The following is a 21,580-nucleotide window of genomic DNA, read 5'->3' as shown; positions in this document are numbered from 1 at the left end:
TATCATGAGCTATTTTGGTTTCAGGATGCAGGTCTCCAAAGCAAGTTATGGGATTCTTTCTATATAAACAGCACATGATAGCAAAGGGTCCACAGGGGAATCTAGATAAAAAAATTTTAAAACCTTATTTAAAGGAGGAACCAGAGGGTAGGAAGTTCACTTTACTTCCAACCTGATATAACGGTCTTAAAATTTCCAGTACGCGGCCAACCACCATTCTTAATCAGAATTTCGTGCATGCTGATTTAGAACCTTATATAAAATAAAATGAGCACATGTTAGAACATTATTTGGGATTTTGTCTTTGGCCTAGACTGGTTCTACCATGAAGATAAGCCAAAAGGTGAAGAACCCAGTCTCAAACGTCAACTGGAAGAGAACACAGGCACCATCTCAATCCCCACCTTCCCTCCTCTAAACAGATGGGCAAACTTGGCCCCAATACCTGCCCAGTACCACTCAGTAAGTTAGTGGCAAATGCAGCAAGAACTGAGTACTTTTTTCCTTTTTCTGGAGGACTGCAAACCACAACAGGATTCAGGATGTGAATGTTCAGCTTTTCACCCTGCATCTTTATCTATAGTTTATATGGATTTACAGTGTTAGGTGTTGAAAGCTTGTTTGTCTTGATAGAAGTTGCCAGTGGTTTTAAGGCCTCTTCCTTACAAACTCTGAGAAAAGAACATGGAGCCTAATTTCTTAATCACAAGAAGAAAATCCTCCTTGAGAGCAGTTTGGGGAAAATGGGGGCTCATTTTTCAGGGTTTAATTTTTCTGAAAAATATATTTGAAATAAAACTATTATAGAAAGGTCTAGATGATGTCCCTAAACTTTAAATATCAGTTGTAAGCATAATCATCTACTTGAGGTATATAGCAAAAAAGTTTTATTCCCATGCTGTCCAATGCAAATGAACAACAGCTTTTGACTTTGTCTACTGTGTGCAAGGCCATAGGCTTTGAGGAAGGATCAGTTGGTTTTCTCCCTCCTTCTTGTAAGAGTTGGTAACACCTCACCAAATTAAAATTGTTCGTTTTCTGGAGGACTGCAAACCCCAACGGGATTCAGGTATTTTTGATTGCTCAGTTTCAGATGGTGTAACCTGGCTGTCTCGGTAGGACTAGTCTTCTTTGTCTCTTGGAGTCTGCACACCCCACTGGGCTGCAGTGAAGGAGAAGGGAAAGGCTTTCAAAAAAGGCAGCCAGACACATCTTAGACATAGCTGCACAGAAAGTCATAGATAAGGTACTTGGTTTTCCCTTGCCAGCAGTCTCCATTAAGAACAAGTGCAGTATAATAGTACTGTGTGTGTTAGCACTGTGACCTCTCCTTTAACCCTCATGAGCACCAGTAATCAAGTTCCTATTTATTGAGCCTCCACTTTGTGGCAGGCTTGTGCTAGATGTGTTTCGTAAAGGATCTAGTCAAATTCTTACAAGGATCCTCATGCAGAATCAGGTTCAGATTAATTTCTCAAGACTGTACAGCAAGTAGGTTTCATGGCTGGGATTCAGTTTCATGACTTCCCTTACATACCGTGTGCCATTATTTCTTACCTCTGGGATATTTTTTCCCAGGTCACGTAGAGACTGAGGTGTGTTGAGGCTTGTACTTGAACCCAATTCATTGGACTACCAGTCTAGTGATTCCCTCCCTATCATGATATGACACTACCTCCCCAGAAAGAGTCTGTTCCCCTACGCTCTTAAGGCAGGCAGCATTTTTCCCTTCCTGTACTTCATGCTCCATGTCTGGGACAACTTCATACAAAGTTCCTCTAAATCAGACAAAACATGAATTAGGTCTAAAATGAATCATGTTTCAGTGCTCAGATTTCTCAGGTCATATCTAATATTGTAGCTCCATCCAACCCTGTTGGGTATTGTAATTCACTGAGTACTGTAGATGCTTTATTTTACAGGGTGTATTAAGTAGTCCTATAGCTCAGGGGTTTCAAGCCAGTAAGAGTCTACTCAGAAGACAAGGGCCCAGAGATAGGGTTATGTTACAGTGCTAAGAAGAGTGCTTTCACCTCTGCTAGAGGGCTTCTTGAAGGTAGTTCGTGATGAGGAGGTAGTGAAGCTCTTGAGTTGATTAAATCCCTTAAGATGAGCTCTTGTTTGACTGTGGGCATCTAGGCCAAGCAAACTGAAAGGGCACATTTGTTTACTGCTACATGTGTGCTGCTCTAAGGGAGAGGGTCCCTGGTTTTCATCAGATTCTCCAAGGTCATGATCCCCCAAGTTATTAAGAACCATGGATTCTACTCCAACTCCCTCTTGAAACTGATGGAGAATCTGAGATGGTAGCATAGATCGTGCAGGGACTTGACCATGATCGACACAACAAATCAGTTGCAGAGGCAAATCTGAACCCAGTTCCCCTGACTCCCGGTATAGCTCACAGCAACCACTCATCAGACATTTTGAGGGCTTACCTGGTGGCGCAGAGGTTAAGAACCCGCCTGCCAATGCAGGGGCCACGGATTCGAGCCCTGGTCTGGGAAGATCCCACATGTCATGGAGCAACTAAGTCTGTGCACCACAACTACTGAGCCTGCACTCTGGAGCCTGCGAGCCACAACTATCGAGCCTGCGTGCCACAACTACTGAGGCCCGTGCTCCGCAATAAGAGAAGTCACCACAGTGAGAAGCCCGTGCACTGCAACGAAGAGTAGCCCCTGCTCACCTCAACTGAGAAAGCGCGCGCACAGCAACGAAGACCCAATAGACCCAATGCAGCTAAAAATGAATAGTAATTAATTTAAAAAGAATGTATTAAAAAGAAAAACATTTTGAGCACCTGCTGTATGCCAGACACTAGGCTGGTGCTGGTGAAGAGGCAAAGATAAGTCATATGATGCAAAACCCAGACATCAGCTATGACAGGACTTCTTGATCACATTTATGTTATGACCCAGGAAATATTTGTAGGGCACTCTGAGATAAAACAGATGAGGCTGCCTGTGGCCAGAGGAGACTGTCTTGCCTGGCTACCCTAGTGGCCCCAAGGGCTCACCATTTAGCACACCTATAAACCATTCTTGACAGGGAAGCTTTGAGCCATGACACCTCCATTGAGCCTGGCAAATGCTCTCCTGCCCTCTAAGCTCTGCTTGCTCGATGCAGCTGCTGTACGCACCTCCCTGCCCACACCTCTTCCGCATCTTTAGTCTCTTGCCACAACTGGAACGCTATTTCCCTGAGCACACCACCGTTCTTAAAGATTTCAATACCCTCTCCCCTTTCATCTCCCAGGTGTCCCTCCCTCAGAATTCCTCCTCCTTCCTCAACATTTTAACCCCATGATTATGTTTACCATGATCTAAACTCCAAATTCCTTCTTCACTCTACCTCACTACCCACTAAATGGTTAACCTTGGCAGCACCTAAAATTTCTCCACTTTCAAATCCTCCCCCTTTTCTGTTCTGACACCCTCATCCTGTTCTCAGATCCTTCCTTCAACCTGTCATCTCTTATTCTTGGCTCTTCTCCAGGGCCACCACTTCCCCCTCAGTCCTTAACTGTGGATGCTTCTAGGAATGGGTGCAATCCACATTCTTTTGATTGTCCTTTGAGTAAAAATCTGTTTTGACAGGTTTCACACTATTCAGTTATATTACTCGTTAGCCTTCCTTTTTGCTATTAGTCATCCCCACATTGACTAAAGATTTTAGCACCTGGTTTATGGTCTCCTACCTTCTCTACCTCTGAATTCCAATATCTGATTTTTCTAGCTTCTCACCTCCACTTCAGCTACCATATTCCATGACTCTGTCCTGGAGTTTATTGTCTCCTAGTACTGTTTAACTTATGAACTTCAGTTTGCCACCCTAACACAGGGCCCTCACAACCTTGTTCACACTGCATTGGTCTTCAGTATTATAGAGACCTGCAGTTTTATGACTCGTACATCAGCCTCTACCCAGTCTGCACCAGAGTTATATTCTCACAGCACTCTCAATTTCTTTTTGGCAATGAATCCCAAGCCCTGCGCAAATGCTACAATCCATATTCTCTGCTTCTGCAGCCAGGTGGCTGAGTTCTGCTAGAAAAAAGTGACCCATCCACACACTCAGAAGACACGTGCAACCAGGCCTTCCAAATTCAGATTCCTCTCCCAAATTTTCTTCACTCTTTTGGTCCCCTTGCCTATGAACTTCAACCATAAAAATGATGTCACCAAGCAATCTCTCTGATATCTCTTACCTCCACATCCATCTGCATGCATGTTCTTGTTTCCTAATGTTTTAGTAGAAAACAAGTGACTTGCCTGTAGTCTACAGTTAATCCCTTCCCCTAAATTTCCTTCTGAATTCGCCTGCAGGGCATCCCGCCTCCCCAGGCTAGTGAACCTTCATTAGCCTTTCCCTCTCCTTTGGCTCTTTTCTCTCAGCCTCTCACATCTTTACAAACAAACCTAGAAACCACGAAAACCCCTTTCTCGACCCTCTCGTGGCCACATTTTCCCAAAGAGTAGTCAATGCTCGCTGCGTCCATCCCTTTCAGTCCCCTGCCTAGGGCGTGTAATATGATAGAGCCCAGTCAGTGCTTGATAAGTCCAGAGCCTCGAAAGTATAGGTGAAGAGAGCTAGGCTCTCGGTTCCTCCCGCGTCTAGCCACCTCCACTTTCATTCACTGCTCTTACCTAGTCTCGATCCCTCCCTCTCCCTGGCCCCCATGACTCTCGCGAGACTTGGGCACCTCCGTTACGCACCGCCCAAGTTGAGCGGCGCACTTCTCGCGAGGCTGAGGCAGGGCTGGGCCCGACATGGCGGAAGGTAAGGTTTCTGTGGAGCAGCGCGGGAAGGCGCGGAGCTGTGGGGGCGCTGCTGGCTGGGCGAAGCAGCCCTGTGAGGGAACGGCCGGGTGTGTTCGCTTGGGGCACAGCGGGTCTCGCGAGCCTTCCTCTCTCGCCTCTGCCGCGCGCCTCGGGCCGGGGTACTGAGCGCTATTCCTATGGCAACGCCCCTCCCGGCGTCCCCGACCCCGCGGGACCTTGGCAGGGTGCCGGGCCGGTCGTGAGGTCCCGTACCAGCACTGAGTGCAGCCTCGGGGATCCCGAGGGCCGCCGGGGAGGCTCCTTTGATTACCGGCGGTGCTGGGACGGCGGGGGACGTAACCCTTCTCCTTAGGAAATCGAAACTGCTGTCCTGGCAGGTCCCGCATCCGGAAGGGGTACATCCCTCCCCTGCGAAAGAGCTTAGGACTCTTCCCAGGGTGAGGGGTGGGGGTGAGCCAGGGCTGTCACGGGCCAACGAGCCAAACAGGAGGGGGCTATAGGCTCCCCAGCAGCCTCGGGATTCGGAGCGGCTGGGATTCTTTCCCCAGATTGAGAGATGTGGACGGGAGGAGGGGGTTTGCTTGGTAGGGGAGTTGGCCAAGGTCACGCTGCTCCTAAGAGATGTGCTAAACCAGACCTCGACTCCTTTGCCTCTCAGTCCTGTCTTTACCCGCTTTTCTGGCGCTTTCTTTGTGCCCCTGCAGGTGAAGGCAATTTGGCCTCTCGGATTGAGCCGCCCTTAACGTAGCAATATTAGAAGCCTTCATTGTCAAAGCCTTGTTGTACAGGTGGCGGGAAAGGAGACCCAGAGATGGGAGTTACCTGCCAGGGACCCTAGAGTGAAGCTGTCGGACCTGGCTAGTGTGCTTCTCCTGTTCACCCCATTACTGGAGGAAAATACTCCTTATTTGACTTAATGTTTATTGAGTGACTGCACTGTGCTGGTCCTCCACCTGTCCGATTGGTTTTGAGCTAAGCTTTGTCTGAACCTATCTTTACTTGGATCTTACTTTTGGGCAGCACCTGACAGTTTGCAGGCTTTTCTCATTTGGATTAGACTTGGCAACAACCTTGTGAAGGAGGTCCGGCATGGGTGTTACTTGCGCTTTATAGATAAAGGAATTGAGGCCGAGTTCTAGAGATATCCGGGGCAGGCACCCACTTTTTGTCTGCTCTTTCTACCATGTTAGACCCCCTGAGGGGGAAACATCAGATAAATATTGTATGAAAGCAGAGGAGGATAAAAAGGAACCGAAGAAAGCTGAGGGATCCCCTGAAGCTAGTCTTTGGATGAGTCACAGAATGTTGATTAAGATTTTTTAACACAGTGGGTAGCCAGTGAAAATGGAGCATGTTGCCCAGAGCAGTGAGTTGGGGTGGAAAGGTTCAGGAAGGCTTTATGTGAGGTGACAGGTACTCCAGCGCTTTTACACCAGTTAGGGAAGTTAAGGAATGTTTGGGGAGTACATTACCAAGATTGAAATTGTAGAAGGCAGTTGGTTTTTCATTAAGCAGTTTTACTGAGCACCTGCTCTGCCTCGCAGTTCGGTTCCAGCCTGAAGAGCTCCTACTGGCTGAATATGCTGATTGTTATCCTGCAAGTGCCTTGAGATTTGTGTTAGGATAACCTTGAGAGACATGCAGCTGGTTGAGAGCACACCTTAAAACATCCTTTCAGGGTTAAATTGGCAAGGGAGTACAGATAGGTGAGCATAGTCAGGAGGTTCTGACTCGACAGTTTTTATTTTACTCTTTTTGTGTGTGTTCCAGTTTCCTAGCCTGTGTTCTGACTTAAGCTTTTTGGAAACAATGTCACAGACTTTGGGAAGAATTGAGTGGAGCATCCTAGTCCAGTTACCTCATTAAACTGAAACTGCTTGTTATGCACAGGAAGGCAAGGTTATCTAAACAGTGTTTTGCGGGGGTGTTACGCGACATGTACTTTAAAAAGAATTTATCGGAGCTGGCTATGCTTGTTCAGAAATACTCATTTAAATATAAACAAATAGCAAAAATCTGTGTCATGTAACAATTGGATGATCTGTAAGCACGCTCTGTGGGAATTTCCCTGATAATGGTCTTCGTTAGGTGGTGTGAGTGTGAGAATGTGGGAAATTGAGCTTAGGAATAGTAAATAGAACCTGCAGGGGCTGAGTTATACAGTAACTTCTTAATGCGACTCGTTTAGAAACCAAGCTTCTTTCTTTCCTTGCATCCATGGGTATTGGTTTGACCATATATATTTAGCTAAAGTCTTTCCTAAAATTAGTTGCCATTTCCACTCTACATCTCTGTAGCTGTCCATCTCAGCCTCCTTCATCACTCGAACAAGTCCCTCCAACTTGGTCTTTCTGCTTTTACTTTTTCTCCTTGATTTTGCTTCCCCACAGCCTGTTTTTACAGTCACCAGTGTTCCTTTTAAAGCATAAATCAGATCATGTCTCTCCCACTCTTTGCAATACACCTACCCTTCCACACGCTCTCCCCATTCCCCGTGGCTCTCCATGATTTTATATATATTTTATATCTTACATACATTTGGAATATATTTTTCCGAAGCCTTCCAGTGATCTTTACAGGTCAACAGGATCTGGCCGCTGGTTGACAGTGATACTTTATTTCTTCTCCTTCACAAAGCTCTTGCACACTAACTTCCTTGCTGTTCTTTGTATTGTACATTCCCAACACACTCCTACCTCTATATCTTTGTCTTGCAGTTTCCTTGGCCTGGAACAGTCTTCCGCAGTTTCTCCACGCAGCTAATCAACTTTTATTCACTCAGGTGTCTGTTCAGTTCTCACCTCTTTAGAGATCGTCCCTAGGTTTTGTTTGTTTTTTAATTCCCTTACTGGAATGTAACCCCCATGAGGGCAGAGACTTTTCCTGTTTGTTCACTGCTGTATCTTCCAACTTAGAATCGTGCCTGTGGTTGAAGGAGTGGATTACTTATTGAGCATCATTTACCAGACATCAAGAAAAGTTGCCAGGAATTGCCTGGCGGTCCAGTGGTTAGGACTCCTCGCTTTCACTGCTGAGGGCACAGGTTCAGTCCCTGGTCGGGGAACTAAGATCCTGCAAGCGGTGTGGCCAAAATAAAAAAATAAATAAATAAAATTAAAAAAAAAAAAAGAAAGAAAGAAAGTTGCCTGGATACATCCTTGGTCTCTTGTCAAGTACGCTGGCTGGTCCAGCTTTTAAGAAAGAAAGTTGCCTGGATACATCCTTAGTCTCTTGTCAAGTAAGCTGGCTGGTCCAACTTTTAATGTGCTCTGAATAACATCAGCCTGCTGGGAACTGCCTAACCTACTTTTCATCCAGCCCAGTTTAGTCTTAGCAATTTAAGCATGCTTAAGAGCTCAGTCTCTGCAGGCAGACATGGGTTTGAATCCTAGTTTTACTAAGCTGTGATCACAGGCAAGCCAATTAATTGCTCTCAGTCTCAGTTTCCTCAGCTTTGAAAGGGGGATAATCACTATCTCAAAAGAAATAGTGTATCATGCAGTGTACCTACCATGCAGTCTGTCTCTTAGTCTCATCTTTTTTTTTTAAATATATTTTTTATTTATTTATTTGGCTGCGCCAGGTCTTAGTTGCAGCATGCGGGATTTTTTTTTTAAGTTATTTTTATTTTATTTTATTTTATTTTGGCTGCATTGGGTCTTCGTTGCTGTGTGGACTTTCTCTAGTTGCGGTGAGTGGGGGCTACTCTTCGTTGTGGTGCATGGGCTTCTCATTGTGGTGACTTCTCTTGTTGCAGAGCATGGGCTCTAGGGTGTAGGCTCAGTAGTTGTGGCACATGGGCTCAGTAGTTGTGGCTCACCGGCTCTAGAGCGCAGGTTTGGTAGTTGTGGCACACGGGCTTAGTTGCTCCGTGGCATGTGGGATCTTCCTGGACCAGGGCTCGAACCTGTGTTCCCTGCATTGGCAGGCGGATTCTTAACCACTGCAGCACCAGAGAAGCCCCATGTGGGATTTTTTAGCTGCGGCATGTGGAATCTATTTCCCTGACCAGGGATCGAACCCGGGCTCCCTGCATTGGGAACGTGGAGTATTAGCCACTGGACCACCACGGAAGTCCCCTCTCTTAGTCTCCGCTTAAACCACTCTCCCCTCAATAAAATAAAAGTGAAAATTGGAAAAAAATGTGACTTGTTAAACAGAAAAATGATCATGGATTTTTATAAGCTTACTGGAATTTGGTCAGGAAAATACTTTTGACAACAATTCAAGTAACAAGGTGAAGACATTCTGTATTCTGGACAATCCCTGGCCACTACAGTAGCCATTAGCTACATATGGCTTCTTAAATTTAATTAAAATTAAATAAAATTTAAAATTCAGTTCCTTAGTCATGCTAGCCTCATTCCAGGTGTTCAGTAACCGTGTGGTTAGCGGCTCCCATATTAGCAGGCAGCACAGATGAATAGAACACTTGCATCATTCCAGAAGGTGCTGTTGGACAGCAGTGTTCCAGAAAATGCTTGGTATAGGCTGGTAGAAACAGGGAAAGGAGAAATTTTGCTCCTTCCAGTTTGAAAGTTTATCTCTTCATTTATGATTTTATTCATTCATCAGATGCCCCAGTCTGTTCATAATTATGTGTTCTCTGGTGACTCCTCAAGCGGTGGCTCTCTCTACCATTCCTTTCTTTTCTCTATCTTCCCTTTCTTTCATTTCTGTCACCAGCAGAGGCTGTTAGCTTTCTCCTTGAGGATATATATATTTTTTAAAAACAAAGAAACGAAGTTTATCCAGTCACTGCAGTGACTGTGGATGTGCCAGAGTAGAGCTACTGAATCGTGCTCAGATATGTGGGCTTCAGTCACCGGCAAGGTGAGTTGCTGTAGCTGGGACATTATCATGATTTACAGACATGCCCAACAAAATGAGAAACTATGTCCTCAGGCTCTCTTGCTAAATCTGAGTAGGCCAGGGACCTACAGTATTATTGAACTCCACCTACTAATGCACTGTAGGGTGGAGGATGGGATGAGCATGGAGTGGGGGTGGAGGGAGAGGTAGTCAGTGGTTAAAAAAAGAAGAGCCAGACCTAGAGCCTCTTCACAGAGAACACTGCAGTCCAGGAGGGGAGACGAAAGCATGTGTGTTAGAAACTGCGTTGTAGGGACTTCCCTGGTGGCACAGTGGTTAAGAATCTGCCTGCCATTGCAGGGGACACGGGTTTGAGCCCTGGTCCGGGAAGATCCTACATACCGTGGAGCAACTAGGCCCGTGCTCCACAACTACTGAGCCTGCGCTCTAGAGCCCATGAACCACGACTACTGAGCCCACGTGCCACAACTACTGAAGCCCACACGCCTAGAGCCTGTGCTCCACAACAAGAGAAGCCACCGCAATGAGAAGCCCGCGCACCACAATGAAGAGTAGCCCCTGCACACCGCAACTAGAGAAAGACCGCGCACAACGACGAACACCCAATGCTGCCAAAAATAAATAAATTAATTTAGAAAAAAAGAAAAAGAAACTGCATTGTAGGGTGGAAGGTGAAAAATGCTTAGGAGTTACTTTGAAAATTCAGAGTAGGAAGAGATGTTTTAGGGAAGTGGGGAGTATGTTTTGGGTGTCAGGGGAGGCCTTTGCTGCAGGAGTTAAGCTGGGCTTATCTGGGCTGGACTTTGGAAAAATAGGCCGCTTTTGGACATGGGGAGATGTGGGTGGGAGGAGGTCAGTATTCTTGGAAGAAATATCAATAGCAGGATGTGAGGTTGGAAAAGTATGTTAAGGGCTAGATTATGAAGGGATTGTTTAAGCATTTGCATTTTGCTCTGTGGACCGTGGGGTGAGGCTACTGAAAGGTATCAGCCAAGGTAGTGACGTGACTAGAATTGTCTGAGGCCTGTTGAAAAGGCTGTATAATGTAGAGGATGGATTTGGGAGGGAATGAGGGAGGGAGGCTGGAGTGGGTGCCGTAGCAATTGAAGGTGAGTCCTTGGGTAAGGGGCATTGGGGTTGGTGAGGACTGCTGTGAGAGATACTCACTATAGACAGCATAAAAGACAGGACTCTGGAAACCTGTTTGCATGTTGACAAGAGGGCGATATCAAAGATGACCCAAGGGTTCTAGGCCTGGGTGACTCAGATAATGGCTGGGCTGTTAACAGGAAGAAGAGGAACAGATTTGAGAACAAATATCTTGATCTCAGGTGTGGACAGATTTTGCCATGCCCAATATACCTTTAGGTGATTATGTCTTAGAAGGCAGTTGGAAGCATTTCCAGTCAGACTGGCGTTTGTGTGAAAATTAGCTAGTGAGCTAATATTTGTTGAGTATCTCCTGTGAAGCCAGCCCTATCTGTGATCAGTGCTACACAGAGTGAGGTTTTTTCTTTTTTTTTAATGCTGTGCTTTTTAAAAAAATATTATTTAGGCTGCACCAGGTCTTAGTTGTGGCATGCGGACTGTTGCAGCATGTGGACTTCTTCGTTGTGGCATGTGAACTTATAGTTGCGGCCTTCATGCAGGATCTAGTTCCCTGGCCAGGGATCAAACCCGGGCCCCCTGCATTGGGAGTGCGCAGGCTTACCCACTGGACCACCAAGGGAAGTCCCCAGAGTGAGGTCTTGAAAAACATACTAAGTCATGCCACTGACTTGCAGACAAGTCTTAACAGAGTTGAATCACAATCAGGAAAAATGTATTTCATTTCTATTAAGTACAGGCAACTATTGCTAGGGATGACAAAGTGAGCAACACACAGTCGCAGCCTTAATGGAAGTGGAACCGAGAGGTGAAGGCAAAGTTTCTCATAAAAACATGCATATTGTGCTTTATAGTTTAGTAACTTTTCTCTTTTGCATTGATGCTTAGTGGCACTACTGTCCAGCCGAACTCAAGTCCATAACCTAGTAATCATCCCTGACTTCCTCCTAAGTCTGGTGTCAGTCACCAAATCCTGTGACTCTTATAAAGCTCTCACATACGTTCTTTCCTTTCTGCTGTCATTCTGGTAGTTCATGCTAGTGGCTCTCAACCTGGAGAACCCGGCATATTAGAATCACCTGGGGAGTTTTTAAAAACTCAGATTTTTGCATCACTCAGCTTCAGTGAAGATCAGTATATCCCCCAAAACATTTTTTTCAAACTGAGCCAGTATTGAATAAAAGAGGGTTTTACTGAATCTTTTTTTTTTTTTTTTTTTTTTTTTTTTGCGGTACGCGGGCCTCTCACTGTTGCGGCGTCTCCCGTTGCGGAGCACAGGCTCCAGACGTGCGGGCTCAGCAGCCATGGCTCACGGGCCCAGCCGCTCCGTGGCATGTGGGATCCTCTCGGACCGGGGCACGGACCCGTATCCCCTGCATCGGCAGGCTGACTCTCAACCACTGCACCACCAGGGAAGCCCTACTGAATCATTTTTTAAACAAATATAACTATGTGCATATACACACATATACATAAATAAAATAAGGTCATCTTTCCTAACTAAGAAGTCCTGAGTAATTGGTTTTATTTGTAAACTGGGGTAAAAGGATTTTTTAAAGCAAACTTTTGTTAAGTAATGGCTTTTGGACGTTGTCAATGCATTTGAGTTATGACAGAATTGCTAGACTTTTTAAAGTGTGAAAAGTCAAAATGTGAAATGTCTCTTAGCACCATTTTGTTTTCAGTAATACAAACTTTGTGTGAACTGGGAGGTTACAGACTGGCAGGGGTATCTTACTATTCCTTTGTAACCTCCTCCCGATGGTATTGCTGTCTTCTTTCCCCTTCCCTTCCTCTTTTTTTTTGGCCTAGCTGTGCAGCTTGCGGGATCTCAGTTCCCTGACCAGGGATTGAACCTTTGCCACGGCAGTGAAAGCCCGGAATCCTAACCACTAGGCGGCCAGGAATTCCTTCCCTTCCTTTTTTCATTAGGGTATTTTGTGAACTTGAATTCTGAACAGTAAATGTATCCACTTATTTCTTATTCTCCATTACACAATTTTCCCATAGTTAGCACTCTTGGTTAGTGAATATTCAGTAATCCCAGTGAAAGAAAAATGACATCTTTAGTATGACAGGTTTAGGAAAGCAGTAGTGGTAGTAATTCATCACCTGTGAGGAGCTTATCTTTTCTGGTGCCAACAAAGAAGATAGTATTTTCTGGGACTTTGATACATGCTTTAATGAAATATTGTTATGTGGAAGACTCTAATATATGTCTGAAACAAAAATTATTCTTGTAGTTCTCAAAATGAAATGTTATCACAGCTTTTACGATCATTTTTCTTTTATCTAATGGACATAGTTGAAGCAGAGTAGGGAGAAAGTCGGTAATTAAAGGATTATACAAAAGAACACTAATTCACTGCTAAAATTGGGACTAGAAAGTAAGAACTACAGAAGTGTAGAGAAAGGAAATATCAGGGTTTTGTTAATCTAAAAAGGTTTAATGAATACAGTGTGGGTTAGTATTGGAGTAGGCAGAGGGGAGTAGAAATCACATTTAAGGTAGGGAATGGAAACAACATTTAATTTCTAAATCAGTGAATTAATAATAAATACGTGTTTGATGTCCTGACATTAGAGCTGAAAATAGGTAGCATGGTACAGTGGGATGAGCATGGGCTTTGGCTTAAGATCTTAAATCATGATCTAGAACATTTTTATAATCTTAAAAAATTTCCTTGAACTCCTTTGCATTCATTCAATCCCATTCCCTTGACCTCTGGCAACCACTGATCTGCTTTCTGCCACAAAGCCTAAACTATTTACTATCTGGTCCCTCACAGAAAAAGTTTGCCGACTCCTGGCCTAGAAGGAAGAGTCTTATAAGGATCATTGTGGGTTCCTTTTCTGACTGTCCAATGACTTGCTGATTAAAAAAAATATATATATATATATATATATATTGCAGTTGATGTTGGTCTCTTTTTTAGGCTATTAATAGTGAATGTAGATTTTTTTTTGTCTCAGGCATCTTTGGTTAGGTCAAGAGTGATGAATTATAGAGAGCTCATGAAAATGTCTCACCTCCCAACTGCGATGGTGAAGAGCAAATGGGTATTGTTTGGAAAGAAACATGATTGAATTATAATGCAAGTGCTGACATTCTTCACCAATACTTAGCATAGCTCTTTCGGCAAAACTGTAGGTTTATCTGTTATTTAAATTTCTAGGCTTATTTTTCAAAAGGAAAGTTGGAGGAAGAGAAAGAAGAAGCCACAGCTGAAAACTAGTCACTTGATAAAGAAGTGGTAGTAAACCTTTAAACTAGACACTGTTCTAAATAATTTAATCTATCTTAACTCAATTACTCCTCGACAGCACTCTGAGACACCATGATTATTGCCACTTTCCACCTGTGAAAATCGAAGCACGGAGAAGAGTAAGTGACTTGCCAAGGTCACACAGCTAGTAATGGGCAGGCCAGGGTTTCAGCCCAGTCAACTGAGGCTCCAGAGTACACTTTTTTTTTTTTTTTTTTTGGCCGCTCAGCATGTGGGATCTTAGTTCCCCGACCAGGGATTGAACCCATGTCCCCTGCAGTGGAAGCACGGATTCTTTTTTTTTTTTTTTTTTTTTTTTGCGGTACGCGGGCCTCTCACTGCTGTGGCCTCTCCCGTCGAGGAGCACAGGCTCCGGACGTGCAGGCTCAGCGGCCATGGCTCACGGGCCCAGCCGCTCCGCGGCATGTGTGATCTTCACGGACCGGGGCACGAACCCATGTCCCCTGCATTGGCAGGCGGACTCTCAACCACTGCGCCACCAGGGAAGCCCAGGAAGCACGGATTCTTAACCACTGGAGCACCAGGGAAGTCCCAGAGTACACTCTCTTAAGGACTGTATCGTGTTGCCTTTCTAAGAATTGTAATAATTAACATTTATTGACCACTTACTGCAAGGCAGGTAATCTTCTAAGGTCTTTGTATGTATTTGAATGTTTAATGTTTACAACATACTTAACATATGAGGAGAAGGAGGCCTTTGCCTGAAGTGTTACAACTAGGAAGTGCTGGGCCTGGGATCTGATCCCAGTCAGTCTACCTCCAGAGCCTGTGCTCCTCACCACTGTGCTGTGCTGTAGATTCTCTCTCCATTATTGCTCAGAATGGTAATTGTATACTTTTTCCTATAAGAACTCTACAGCTTGGTGGTACTTCAAGGACACATTTGTATTGCTGTTTGCAAGCAGACGCATTGCCCACAGAATAATATCTCAGCCTTGGGTGCTCTCTCCATTATACTATGAAATGGTGTGGCAGTTGCAATACCACTGTTAGGTGCACCTGGGATCAGGGTTTCATCCTACAAAAGATGCTAGGCGGGGAGCATCTCTGATTTCATGAATGAGAGCCCTATATCCTAAAGCCCTCCTTTCATCTTGCCTCTTCTCTTTGTAATTTATATAACCCTTGTAATTTATGTCTCGTGTTGTTAGGGAACTGTTGACTGAAACAACAATGTCAGGGTCGAGGTTGCAGGTAGAAATTTGTGTCAGTAATTCTGGAGAGAGACTAGGGTTATTGCTGTAGATTTTGGATTTACGTGTGTATAACTGATATCCAAAGAAATTTACAAGGATTCCTTGAGAAGGTGTTTGAAACAGAACTTTTATGATCTTTTCTTTAAGGGTTAAAGGAATTAGTAACTTTCTACTGTTGAAGGCAAATGTCCTCATAATTCCCCCACATGAATCAGTATCCAGATTCTTTGTGACTGTTAGCTTTGTTCTTTTCCCTCCTGTTTGTGAGTTCCTGTAGATACTACTTTGATTCTATATTTGGTACTCCTTTGGTGCTATCAATACATTATTTGTTTGGAAGAGGTGCAAATTAGACTGCCCTTTTAAAAAACTCTCAAAGAGGCAACTGGTGATCTACTATAATGCTTAGTTCATAGCAGGTGCTTCATAAATACTTGCAGAATGATAGTTTAAGTGAAATGGAAATGCAGAGTATTTACAGATGCTATAGTCTTGATGGATTGGAGCTCTTGAGCAAAAGGTTGGCTAGAATATGGTGTGATTGAAACCAGGGTTAAAGGGTTCAGTTTGCTTCAGGGAAGAAAAATCTGCAGTCGACAGCCACAGGCTATACCCTGTGAAAACTTGGAAGCTATCTCTTGGGTAAGTGGGATGTGACTGTAGCCACTAGTTTGAACTAGCAAGATAAGGTGTCCTCTGGCCATCCATTTAGTTGACTTAGAGAGAGGCAGGTGAGTGGTGCCAGTGACTTTTATGGAGGACAAGACTAGGTCTTGCCTTCTAATTATTTGTATTTCTCCTAGAGCCTAGTATTATGCCTGTTGCACAAACCCATTGACTGATACTAGTTTAAAAGGAAAATCTGACCAAGAAAACAAAACACTGAAGCCTTTTCCTTACATTTTCTGGACCCAGTATGCTACAAGCAGAGGCTTTATTTAAATCTTTTGGAGTAAAACATCACTTGTCTGGAGTGTCTTTCCTTGCGCTGGCTTTAGCCAGGTGGTCTTGCTCCATGCTCAGTTTGCATCCCCTGTCAGAGTGCTGTCAGGTTTTATCAATTTGTCTTGTTTAATTGCCCATCTTCTCTATTACCTTGTGACTTTGTAAAAAAACATGTGCCAAGATGGTTTTCTTTACTTTGACACTGGCACTGCATAGGTGCTTAATAAATTTTTAATGAATGACTAGGTTATACAGCTGTCTTCCTAGGAGATGAAAACCTTTGAACAAGTCAATGAATGAACAGAAAAATTGCAGTTCAGTTGGTCTTCTATCTAAACAGTAGTATTCCCAGAGCAGTCTTTGTGTGACTTGGGGAGGTACGCGCTGGGGGCTGAACTTTTTCCCCAGGCTAGTCATCCCCATACCTGGGGTAGTCTTAAAAGTACTCTGTATTTCCTGTGACCCCACTCCCGATCTACTGAATTTGGGCACGCTCTCTCTCTTTAGTTCAAACTGCCTAAGTGATTCTTACGCAGCCAGTTTGGGAGTAATGTCATCAAACACAGTCTGAGGCAAGAGGTGGGTAGGCTGCTGGTTGTGGGCCTGTCCCCTTTCTGCTCCTTGGTTCACTCTCTGGGAATTGAGCCAAAAGAGATGATCTTTAGGCTCCTTCCCTTCCTAAAGTTTTGTGATATATAAAAACCCTTACACTTGGGTATTAGAAAATTATTTATTTTTCCTCATATTTGTAATTGTTTTCCATAATCTTTAAAATTTGTGTGAAATAGTATATTTGCTTTGTAAGTGCACATAGATTTAAAATTCAAATAATATTACAAGACTTACAACAAAAAATAAATTTGCTACCCCTCAGACCCACTCCGCAGACCACGTTCCACTCTTCTCTGTTTACCTCTAAGTGATAATACTGCCATTTCTAGATTGATCAATTATAGACATTGACTGACTTTTTCCTAGGGTAGATTAGGAGTTGCCTCTTTGAGAGCTTTTTTTTTTTTTTTTTTTTTGCGGTACGTGGGCCTCTCACTGTTGTGGCCTCTCCCGTTGTGGAGCGCAGGCTCCGGACGCGCAGGCTCAGCGGCCATGGCTCACGGGCCCAGCCGCGCGGCATGTGGGATCCTCCCGGACCGGGGCACGAACCCGTGTCCCCTGCATCGGCAGGCGGACTCCCAACCACTGCGCCACCAGGGAAGCCCTGAGAGCTTTTTTTAAGGTACAGCCTAACTTACACCTCTTTCAAATGAATAGTAGTGATGATTTTTTAAAGCATGTTAGGCTTTACTTTTTGGTTCGGGAATTGTAACTGCAGACTTGCTATACGAGGTGATGCAGTATTTAAAGTAGCTCGTTCAGTAGTTAGCGGTGTTTCCATTTCTGTTTTTACTTTTGTTCATCACCTCATCCTTCTGATAATGTCCTGTTGATTTGCCATGATTTTAATTGATCAATCTTAATTCCTAAGTCAATAAAACATTTGAAACTCATTCTGCTTTTCATGACTCAAAAAAATGTGTAAACAGTTAAAATAGTTTAAACTATTTATCCAATAATTATGTAATTGTGAAATGCAAAGAGGAGGGTGGAGGCAATGCTGACAGTTTTGAGTGCATGTGCAAATTACAGTAGTTTCATTGAATTTTTACTACAGCACTGAGTAGTAGATTCCTGCCCGTCCCCCATCTTACATATAAAGAAACTAAAGCTCAGAGAAATGAATTGCCCATGGTCCCCATAGCTAGTTACTAAAAGGATTTAGATCCCCATTGCTTGGACTCCAGAATCCACTACAGGTGTATATGAATTTTTTAAAACTGTTTAATTGAAGCATAAGATACATGCCAAGAGCAAAGCATTAGTATAGAGCTCAGTGAATTACCAAAATAAAACAGGAATGTAACCATTACTAAGTTAAAAAACAACAAAAAAGGATGTTACCAGCATCCCAGAGGGCATCCCTCATGTGCCCTCCCAATTACCACTCTCCGCCCATTCCTCCAAAGATAACCGTTATCGTGACACCATAGATTGATTTTGCCAAGAGTGTTAGCAGTTTTTGGACATAATTTGAAGCTACTCCTAATTCATATGTCCTTTTACATTTTCTGTTACCACATGTAGAAAACGAGTGCCAGTTTTTCTTTAAAGAGACCCATCAACTCCATTTCTTTCTCTACAGGAAGAAAAAAAGTATAAATTTTGTACAGTCACATGAATTTATTGCTTTGTGTTAAATGTGTCCCCGTTTTAGGTAAATAATTGCAATTTCATGGCTCTTTAGTCCGAGTAACTATGAAGAACTCTTTAAAACCAGTGATTTGTCACACCAGAATAGAAGTGTAGACCTGAGTCCTACTGAAGGGGTTTTGTGTAAATGTAATGCTAAGATTTGAAAAAATATTGCAATAGGATCATTGTAAGTACTGTTTTCCTTTAGCCAGTGTTTTTTAAAACAATATTTGGTTTAACGGTTAGTAGGCCAAATAATTGCAGTATTTTGAAAAAAAATTAGTTTTAGGAATTCTCATCTGATATGTAACTCATGACCACAGTGATCATTTTAGCAGTTGTAAGCAAATTTTCATCTTGCAAGTGCCTTCTCCTTTATTTTCCTAAGAATACTGATTTATACCTGAGATAGCCAGGTTTTTGACTCCAGGCATTTATTTAATGTGGAGTCTCTAGATGAAGGGGAAAAATTCCCTACTGTATGTATGCAGAAGATAGGCTATTAGTATTTAAGTATTTAAACACATTTCTCTTTAAATATTTTTTTATAATTATGAAAAGAGAACACATTTGTTGTAGAATACCTGAAATGTGCAGGAAAGTGCAAAGAAGAGAAAAATCTGATATTTTGTGGTATTTGTCTTTTTATTCCTCATATATGTGAATGTTTTTAATAAAATTAGACTTATATGCTTCTCAGCCTCCTTTTTTCTGTTAATAATATTTATAATTTGAAAATGCATGTTTAGTATCACATACTTCTTTGAAAACATTAATAGTTGCATAATAACTTCAAACTCTTATGTCACTTTATTTAACCATTCCTTTGTTTTTTAAGTGGGAAGGTCAGTTTTTGAGTTGGGGTAGGGTTAGAGTCATGTGAGTGAACAGGAGACATCCAGGATTCCTCCCACATTTCTTCTTCAGGTAACTAGGATAGATGCTGGTGTCATTTATTAATATAGGGACCATACAAAGGAAGAGCAAATTTGCTCGAAGCTTTGTTTTGGGGATAGAGAATTTGACGTGCCTGTGGGCCACTAGGGAGAAATGTCTGTCGGGCAGATGGATAGTTGAAGCTAAGAAGAGAGATCTGCACTAGAGAGATGAATCTACGGATCACTGGCACTAGATTTTGGCATCAACCACAGACCAAAAATCTGCTGCCTTAGGAGATCCCACGGTGGAGAAGAGGGCCAAGGATAGACCCCCTGGGGAGTGTCAGTGGTCAAGTGTACGGAGGGATGCAGAGAAGCATGTGAAAGAGACAGAGCACCAGAACTGGAGAGAAGGTGGCATTGTGGTTGCTGAAAGAAGAGAAGAAAAGAGGGACAGTAGTGTCCTGAGTCATGTTACAGAGGTGTGGGAGGAGACCCACTGGCAAGTGTCTATTGGGTTTGACAATTAGAAGGTCATCGGTGAGAGGAGTTTCAAGGGAGTGGTGGGGACAGAAGGAGGGAGTGGCAGGGGAATAGTGGGTGAGGAAATGTGTGTGGTAGATAGAGCTGGAAGGGCAGAGGTGGGTCGGATGTGTGGAAGGAGAGTTTTGTTTTTACTAGGTATAGACCTGGACAGCTTTATGTGCTGATGAGAAGGGCCCAGCTGAAAGAGATTGAAGTTGCTGGAGGAGGGGGGGTTGATGATCAAGCAGAGGACCAGAGGAGAGTGATGGGTTTGGAGCAGAGGTGGAGGGATTAAGCTTGGATAGGAGGGAGATGGTTTCACTGAGAAAGCATAGGGTAGATGGGAGTAGTTGCTGGCACGGTGGGGGTCGGTGGCAGTAGCTCAGTTTTCTCAAGACATTGGCCAAGAATGAGGCAGATTGGGTGGGAGATGGGCTTGAGGGCGGTGTCAAGATTTGGAATATCTGTGGTGGGGAGTAGGGGGTGGATGGACCGAAGCCCAGAGAATGACCATAGCAGCACTGTGGTTCCCTAGATACGATGATTTATGCATGGTTGCACGAATCCCCACCAAAGTTCCAGGGAAAGGAAAAGAGAAGTCTCTTGACTGCTTGCATCCTCAGGGGAGTCTTCCCTGATGTCGGAAGTTAAATTTCTTTATTATAGGTTCTCATAGCTCTGTTCTTTTCTTCTAGTACTCATTAGAGTTGTAGTTTTGCATTTGGTTGTTGCAATTATTATTTTAATTATAAAAATTTACTTTCCCCGGTTACTGAAAGCTCTGAGGAAAGATATGTCTGATTTTGCTTACCACTGTAGTGTCTGGCACCTCGTAGCTACTCGGTAGATGTTTGTTGAATTTAATGAATCAAATACAGTGGTTCTCGGGCTTCCCTGGTGGCGCAGTGGTTGAGAATCTGCCTGCTAATGCAGGGGACCCGGGTTCGAGCCCTGGTCTGGGAGGATCCCACCATGCCACGGAGCAACTAGGCCCGTGAGCCACGACTACTGAGCCTGCGCTTCTGCAGCCTGTGCTCCGCAACAAGAGAGGCCGCGATAGAGGCCTGCGCACCGCAATGAAGAGTGGCCCCCACTTGCCACAACTAGAGAAAGCCCTGGCACAGAAACGAAGACTCAACACAGCAAAAATAAATAAATTAATTAAAAAAAAATACAGTGGTTCTCAACCTTTTAAATCTGCCCCAGCACACCTGTGGAATATTACTTGCTTTCATCTGAACCGTTATTGACTGCCCTGAGGCTTCCTGAGGGAGGGCAGGTGTCAGGTAGTGTGGGGTGGTGGTTAATAGATCACAGGCCCCGGAATGAGAATGCCTGGGCTCATATCCCAGCCCCACCTCTCACCAGCTTCGTGACCTTGGGCAAATTCTTAATCTGTGGCCCAGTGTCCTCATCTGAAAAGTGTGGCTAGTAATAGTACCTACCCCATGGGGTTGTCGTGAATCTTGCGTGAGAGTTCACGGAAAGCTTGTAGAACAGCATGTGATATGTAGAAGTTACTTATTACTGCTAGTGGTTTGAAAAAGCCTCCCAAGTAATTCTGATAATCATTCCTGAGACTCCATATATTAAATACTGGTCTTCAGGGAAACTGGGAAGACATCCCTGGACTGTGATGGCATCCTCAAACAAAACCACTCTTGGTCTTGTAGGAGTATCAATAAGAAATAGTAGGAATGTCACGTGACTACAGTTGACTCTTGAACAACTCCAGGGGCTAGGAACACCTACGTTCCGGCACGGTGGAAAATAAATCT

At 43.8% G+C, this 21,580-nt stretch overlaps 1 protein-coding gene across 2 annotated transcripts in view; it reads left to right on the top strand.

The window, feature by feature from the left end:
• The first annotated feature begins 4,699 nt into the window (after positions 1-4,699).
• Positions 4,700-21,580, top strand: part of ANKFY1 (ankyrin repeat and FYVE domain containing 1) — a 76,478-nt gene continuing 59,597 nt past the window's right edge. For both annotated transcript variants that reach the window (XM_033423183.2, XM_033423182.2), the window contains exon 1: positions 4,700-4,782. In XM_033423183.2, coding sequence (XP_033279074.1) covers positions 4,773-4,782 — 10 coding nt within the window. In that variant the 5' untranslated portion in view covers positions 4,700-4,772. The remainder of the gene's footprint in view (positions 4,783-21,580) is intronic.

The sequence above is a fragment of the Orcinus orca genome, chromosome 19 (assembly GCF_937001465.1).
Source record: "Orcinus orca chromosome 19, mOrcOrc1.1, whole genome shotgun sequence".
Taxonomy (NCBI): Eukaryota; Metazoa; Chordata; class Mammalia; order Artiodactyla; family Delphinidae; genus Orcinus; species Orcinus orca.
This window is presented reverse-complemented; position numbering and strand designations above follow the sequence as displayed.